Below are 7,468 nucleotides of genomic sequence, written 5' to 3' on the forward strand. Positions count from 1 at the left end.
ACCCCACCCCCCACCCCCAGAAGGAAAAGGGAAAAAAATCATCTCTTGACTCTTTTAAATGTCACCCTATGTCTACTGAATGCTGCTGGTAGACGCGATGCTGCAGCAGTGAACTGCAGCATCCTCGCCCCGCCCCTTCCTTGGTGGCTGATGGTACAATATGACTGCTATCCATCAGCAGCAGCAGCCTGGTGGCAGATGGTACAGTTGAGAAGATATCCATCCTAAACATCAGCCCATGAGTGCTCCTGGCTGGCCTCCCGGTCAATTCTAGTTGATGGTACAGAATGGCTGGTAACCGTCTTCATCATAGCAACAGGGGGCTGAGCTCCATCAGCCTCCGCCCTTCATGTGTAAAGAAAAGATTCTGTACTGCCTGGACTATCATAGCAGCAGGATGCTGGGCTCCTCTCCCCCACACTGCTTAATGTCCTGTCTGGACTGTCATAGCAGCTGGAGGCTGCCTTCCCCTCATTTTATCTCACTAACAAATCACTGTTTCTTATTCCTGCATTCTTTATTACTTCATCACACAAATGGGGGGACACTGCAACGGTAACCCAAGAAGGCTGGGGGAGGAGGGAAGCAACAGGTGGGGTTGTTGCAGGGGCACCCCCTGTGAATGGCATGCAGCTCATCATTTCTGTGGGATCTGACATGGAGCGGCTGTGCTCTCTGGTTCTCGGATACAGTGGTTCTCTAGTACACTTGCCCCATATTCTAGGCAGGACTGATTCTATTTTTAGATACCATAAAGGAGGGATTGACTCAAGGAGTCATTCCCATTTTTGTCTTTTGCGCCCCCGGCCGACCTCAGCCAGGAGCACCCATGACAGCAGCAGACAGTACAGTACAGAAGGACTGGTAACCATCATCTCATTGCCAATTTACAATGGCAGCAGACGATACAGAATGGCTGATAACCATCTCTGCTATCATGCAAAAGCAAATGAATGCTGCTGTGTAGCGCTGCTGAATTGTCTCTGTCAGCGGCATCTAGTACACATACGGTGACAAAAGGCAAAACAGGCTCCATGGTTACCATGCTATGGCGTCTGCCAGGGCAATCCAGGGAAAAAGGGCGTGAAATGATTGTCTGCCATTGCTTTCCCAAAGGAAGGAGTGACTGATGACATTTACCCAGAACCACCCGCGACAATGACTTTTGCCCCATCAGGCACTGGGATCTCAACCCAGAATTCCAAGGGGCGGGGGAGGCTGCGGGAACTATGGGATAGCTACGGAATAGTTACCCACAGTGCAATGCTCTAGAAATCGATGCTAGCCTCGGACCGTGGACGCACACCACCGAATTAATGTGCTTAGTGTGGCCGCGTGCACTCGACTTTATACAATCTGTTTTACTAAACCGGTTTATGTAAAATCAGAATAATCCTGTAGTGTAGACGTACCCTCTGTCACTAGGTTGCCTCCCCCATTCAGTAAGGGGCTTACACTTTTCCTGACCTTCTTGTTGCTAACATACCTGTAGAAACCCTTCTTGTTACTCTTAACATCCCTTGCTAGCTGCAACTGCAAGTGTGATTTGGCCTTCCTGATTTCACTCCTGCATGCCTGAGCAATATTTTTATACTCCTCCCTGGTCATTTGTCCAAACTTCCACTTCTTGTAAGCTTCTTTTTTGTGTTTAAGATCAGCAAGGATTTCACTGTTAAGCCAAACTGGTCGCCTGCCATATTTACTCTTCTTTCTATACATCAGGATGGTTTGTTCCTGCAACTTCAATAAGGATTCTTTAAAATACAGCCAGCTCTCCTGGACTCCTTTTCCCCTCATGTGATTCTCCCAGGAGATCCTGCCCATCAGTTCCCTGAGGGAGTCAAAGTCTGCTTTTCTAAAGTGCAGGGTCCGTATTCTACTGCTCTCCTTTCTTCCTTTTGTCAGGATCCTGAACTCGACCATCTCATGGTCACTGCCTCCCAGGTTCCCATCCACTTTTGCTTCCCCTACTAATTCTTCCCAGTTTGTGAGCAGAAGAGCTCTGCCCCTAGTTGGTTCCTCCAGCACTTGCACCAGGAAATTGTCCCCTACATTTATTTGCCAAAAACTTCCTGGATTGTCCATGCACCGCTGTATTGCTCTCCCAGCAGATACTGGAATGACTGAAGTCCCCCATGAGAACCGGGGGCCTGTGATCTAGTAACTTCTGTTAGTTGCCAGAAGAAAGCCTTGTCCACCTCATCCCTCTGGTCTGGTGATCCATAGCAGACTCCCACCACAACAACACCTCACACTTCTAAACTTACTCCAGAGACGCTCAGGTTTTTCTGCAGTTTCATACTGGAGCTCTGAGCAGTCATACTGCTCTCTGACATACAATGCAACTCCCCCAGCTTTTCTACACTGCCTGTCCTTCCTGAACAGTTTATATCCATCCATCACCTTACTCCAGTCATGTGAGTTATCCCACCAAGTCTCTGTTATTCCAATCACATCATAATTACTTGACTGTGCCAGGACTTCCAGTTCTCCCTGCTTGTTTCCCAGGCTTCTTGCATTTGTGTATAGGCACTTAAGAGAACTCGCTGATCGTCCTGCTTTCTCAGTATGAGGCAGGAGTCCTCCCCTCTTGCGCTCTCCTGCTCGTGCTTCCTCCTGGTATCTCACTTCCCCACTTACCTCAGGGCTTTGGTCTCCTTCCCCCGATGAACCTAGTTTAAAGCCCTCCTCACTAGGTTAGCCAGCCTGCTTGCAAGGATGCTCTTCCCTCTCTTCGTTAGGTGGAGCCCGTCTCTGCCTAACAATCCTTCTTCTTGGAACACCATCCCATGGTCAAAGAATCCAAAGCCTTCTCTCCAACACCACCTGCGTAGCCATTCATTGACTTTCACAATTCGACGGTCTCTACCCTGGCCTTTTCCTTGCACAGGGAGGATGGACGAGAACACCACTTGCGCCTCAAACTCCATTATCCTTCTTCCCAGAGCCACGTAGTCTGCAGTGATCCGCTCAAGGTCATTCCTGGCAGCATCATTGGTGTCTGTGTACCATAGATATCGTCCTTTCATACACAAGCAGTAAAATATCCTGGAAGAAGGCAGCAGACTCAGCTCTGCGAGCCCCAAAGGCAGCGTGGGAGCAGAGACGCCAGTCTCAGAGCGTGGACACTCTGCTCCCTGCAGACACTCAGGACTTCTCAAGGCCTGTGTTTTTAGCTAAAGTTTCACATCACAGAGCACAGGCCAGAGGGGAAATAGCTGGGAAGGTTCTGAATGATCCCTCCTGCCGGTGAGAGCGAGGAGCTTAGGACGATGCATCACTGCACTATGCCCCAGGCTCAGGCCAGGAACAAGATCCACACAGTGCTCTCATCTGTCTGCCAGGCTCACATGTGACCTCTCCCAGGCAGCAGCTGGGAGCCTGACACCAGCGCCGTCCCATTAACTGTACAGGGTGAAGCTGTGATGTGGCTGGGGATCAGTGAGGAACAAGGGACACACTCGGTCTGAGGGAATGTGCCACCCATAATTACAACTGCTCCAGAGCGGTAATACCCCAGGACTCTCTTCCCCTTTGACAGCGTGTGATTCCTTCACCCGGCACAGCAACGTGCTCCTGCCCTGTCAGTCTGACACTGTACAGCACCCAGGGGAGCACCCGAGAGCTCCCTCCTGAGCTCCTTGCAGAATCTCCCCATTTCACTCTTCTCTTTTCTCTGGGCCCTCAAGTTCTCTCCCCCTCTCTGCCCAAGGGCCCAGGCTGCTGCTGCAGCTGCTGCTGAGAGCTCCTGGGGAGCTGTTCGGTGACACCCGTGCGGTGCTGCTGCAGGGAAGCAGTGAGGGAAGGAGCCAGCAGGAACTAGTGAGAGACAGGAGGCGGAAAAGCAGCCTTTGCATCCATCAAAACAGCTTCATAAATGAGCAGGGATTGGACTGGGGGAGAGGGCAGAGGGACAAAGGTGGCTGGATTCTCTGAAGATCCACCCACAAAATAAGCTCCGCCCATGTGAGTCACCAAAAGGAGACAGCATGGTCTGTTCACAGGAGAGGGTGCATTGTTCAAAATGGGATGGAGTTGCTGATTGGTTCCAAATGGCTCCTGGGGCCAGTCTCCCCTCATGGGGCTAGAATATACCCGTGGGCTCTCTGGGCCTGGACCTTCTTTACTGGGGGAAAATAAGAGGTGGCATCTCCCAAACATCACCCGCCTGTGGCACCGGAAGGAGGTGTCACTGGCAGTACGTGGTGCTGGGCTGTAACTCTCCCTCTCCGCTCTCACAAGGTGAATGAAATTGTTAACAATGCTGATATTTAAAGGATCATCCCCAGGCACCTGAGCCCACCCCCCACTCAGGGACTGGAGCTGTTCACACCTCTCCGAGCTGCTGTGCCCAGCTCTCTGCATCCCTACATGTGGGTCAGTTTTGAGGTTTTCTTCACAACCAGAACAGCTGGAGAGTCAGTTTAACACAAAGTGAAAGCTGAGATCCTGGAGAACAAGGCAGTCGCAGAGAAGTGCCAGTACTTCCTGGTTGTTTCTGAGCCCCGTCAGTAAAAGTAGACACCAGGACTTACCAGTGCTCCCTGCACCAAGCCCGGCGTCCTTAACAGGGTTGGTAGCTCTGGCCTCCTGGAAGCGGGGGGCCTTGGGGCAGAAGGGCCAAGGGGGCTCCGCTTCCCACCACTGGTGAGTGCAGGGAAGGGGGTGATTCCATTCCTCCCCCCCCAAGCAACACGGCTGGGGCCGGGTCGCTCCGCTTCCTACTGGCTGCAGTGAGTGCGGGTGCGCACCCAACCCCTGCTGCCGGCCGGCGCCAGGCCCCCTGCTAATCCCTCAGGCTACCCTGGGCCCCACAGGTTCCCCCAAAGCTGGGGCCCAGGGCAGCAGCCCCTATTGCTCCCCCCTGTCGGTGGGCCTGCTGGTAGGGTCCGGCAGCACTGCCAAGCCAGCACTTTAACCTCGCTAGTGTGGCCGTGCTGCTGGGACTTACCGGCAGGGCTGCCAACGGGGGAGCAAATGTTGGCTGTGTGCGGGCCGGACTGGCGGCCGGCTCTTGCCAGAGCACTGCTCCGGCCCGCACCGGCCCACTTTCACCTCTGCAAAGCACCCTGGTGGCCAGTTTTCACAGTGGGATCGCTACTAACCGTGCTGCTCTCTGTGTGGAAGTAAGAGCTGCTAGTGTAAATGTGCTCTGCCTGCACAAGGAGCTAGTGTGCACATGCAACAGTGGCTTTAATTAAAGTGGCATCACTTTTGCCAGCAAAACTTTGTAGTGTAGGCAAAGCCTAAGAGCTGACAATCACTAAGAGCAGGGTAGAACCTCAAGAGACTGAACGTATAGAGCTTATAGTAGAGAAGCAGGTAACAGCTGATGGGGCAGCCGGTGGAGTGGACCAGTTAGGTATGTGGCAGGGTGGTGACTGACAGGTGATGCAGAGGAGCAAGCAAGGTGCCTTCTTCCTCCCCTCCACCAGGTGTACCTCCGAGTCTTCACTCACCTGGGGCAACCACTGTGAGTGGGGTGTGGTGAGGGACTTGTTAAAGGAACTTTTGGTTGTAGAACTAAAAAACCTGAGGCAGAAGACACTGCCCATCACACTCTGGGGTGGGGGTTTTGCTCACGGTTTTATGTTCATGAATCCTGCTTGCAGCATTTTGCTTAATTAATGCAGGGTGACCTCCCAACTCTCATTTAAAGTTTCTTCTCTACGATAGGCACCAACTCTGTGGGTGCTCCAAGGCTAAAGCAACCAAGGGAAAAAAAGAGTGGGTGCTCAGCACTCACTAGCGGCCCTGTGATCAGCTCCTCCCCCTTCCTCCCAGTGCCCCCTGCCCACCGTGGGTCAGCTATACAGCTGTGGGCAGGAGGCATTGGGGGGAGAGGGCAGAGCGAGGGCAGAGCACGCTCGGGTGAGGGGGCAGAATAGGGCAGGAAGAGGTGGGGTGGGGGTGTGGTCTTGGGGGAAGGGATGGAGTGGGGGCAGGGCCTGTGCAGAGCAGGGCTTGAGCACCCCTGGGGAAACGAGGAAGCCAGCACCTGTGTTTTCCACACTCAGGCTCTGTGATTTAGAGAGAGGAAGTTTTGCCTCTCAGAGGCGCACAGGGTGGGGTGTGGTTTGCCCAGGTCACTGGGTGGGGGCTCGAGCTGGTTCTGTGTTGTATATCGAACCCAGCCCTTCTTGCTGCCCACTCAACCTGGCAGACGGGTTGCAGGTGCACAAAGAGCCATCAGCCCTGTTCTCTCTATCAGACATTGACACTTGCAGTGTTGGGGCAAAAAAGTCTGGATCTTTTTCCATTACCCACAACCCCAGTGCTCACCCCCCTGAAAACCAGGCCCCTTTCGTTTAGGTGCCTAACCTTATGCAGCCAGGTGTGAAAGATTGTCCTTGGATTGATGGGGGATAAACCTGGGGTCCTTAAGGGGTTTAATTAAGCAAAGTCAACAGCATTTCCTACCTTGTACTCCTGGGCAGCCTCCTCCACAGGAACCACCGTGTGAGACTTGTGGTCCCGGGATTTCTCACACACCCAGCAAATGGTTTCTCCATCCTCCTCACAGAAGAGTTTGAGACGTTCCTCGTGTCTCTCACACAGATCCTCCTTTTGCCCTTGTCCTGGTTTTGACCCTAGTTGTTTGAGCTTTTGTATAATGATGCTCAGCTGGGTGTTAGGTTTGAACTCCCCTTTCTGGAACTGGGCTCTGCACTGGGGACAGGTCAGGGGTGTCCCCACTCCCTTTTCCATACAGTACTGGCTGATGCAGGCTCGGCAGAAGTTATGCACACACGCGATAGTCACCGGCTCTGTCAGATACCCCAGGCAGATGGAGCAAATAGCGTCATCTTTTATGTCCCCTGCTGTAACTGGAGAGGCCATCGCAGCTGGGTGGGTGTCTGTTCTCTCTGCCCTTTGCAGGCGGCCAGCAGCCCAACCAGCCACACCTGCAGGAAACCCGAAAGTGAAAGGAAAAAATCAACAACAAGCAGCCTTTTAAAGCTTCTTTTAGCATCTTGTGCAACCGGGAGCCAATCACGCGCTCTGGCAGGATATTCCACCCCCAAAAAAAAAAAAAAAAGGGAAGAAGCCACAGCCCTGAAAAGCCTCCAAACAAGCAACTTTAAGAAACGAATAGGCAGACGGGATAAAAGTTACCACAGTGGGGTGGGCCATCTGCAGTGGTTGCCAAAATAGGCCATGTGGCAGAGAGGCTGGTGTTCCTTGTTGGCCCATCTCAGCACCCCTCCCCCAGGGCTGTGGTGTTAAAGCCCATTGCCCCATATGTCTTTGTTACATAAAATAATTCATTGTCACTTGATGTGGCTCTGACCTGCTGTTCCCAGGGCCTGACAGTTACTCTGTTTCCTAGAAGCCACTGTAAATGCAGCTTCACTCTATTTTAGTTATTTATTTTTAACTCCTTTTTAAAGCAGTGTTTTGGTTACTCCTGTTTTCGTCAGCGCGCCTTGGTTAACTCTGTGCGCATGGATGTCATTGCGCTGCTCAG

At 52.6% G+C, this 7,468-nt stretch overlaps 1 protein-coding gene across 1 annotated transcript in view; it reads right to left on the reverse strand.

The window, feature by feature from the left end:
• LOC123346125 (E3 ubiquitin-protein ligase TRIM39-like) overlaps positions 1-6,910 on the reverse strand; it is a 28,809-nt gene extending 21,899 nt beyond the window's left edge. The window contains exon 1 of the mRNA XM_044983352.1: positions 6,421-6,910. Within this exon, the coding sequence (XP_044839287.1) occupies positions 6,421-6,840 (420 nt within the window). The 5' untranslated portion in view covers positions 6,841-6,910. The remainder of the gene's footprint in view (positions 1-6,420) is intronic.
• Positions 6,911-7,468: the final 558 nt, after the last annotated feature.

The sequence above is a fragment of the Mauremys mutica genome, chromosome 12 (assembly GCF_020497125.1).
Source record: "Mauremys mutica isolate MM-2020 ecotype Southern chromosome 12, ASM2049712v1, whole genome shotgun sequence".
Lineage (NCBI taxonomy): Eukaryota > Metazoa > Chordata > Testudines > Geoemydidae > Mauremys > Mauremys mutica.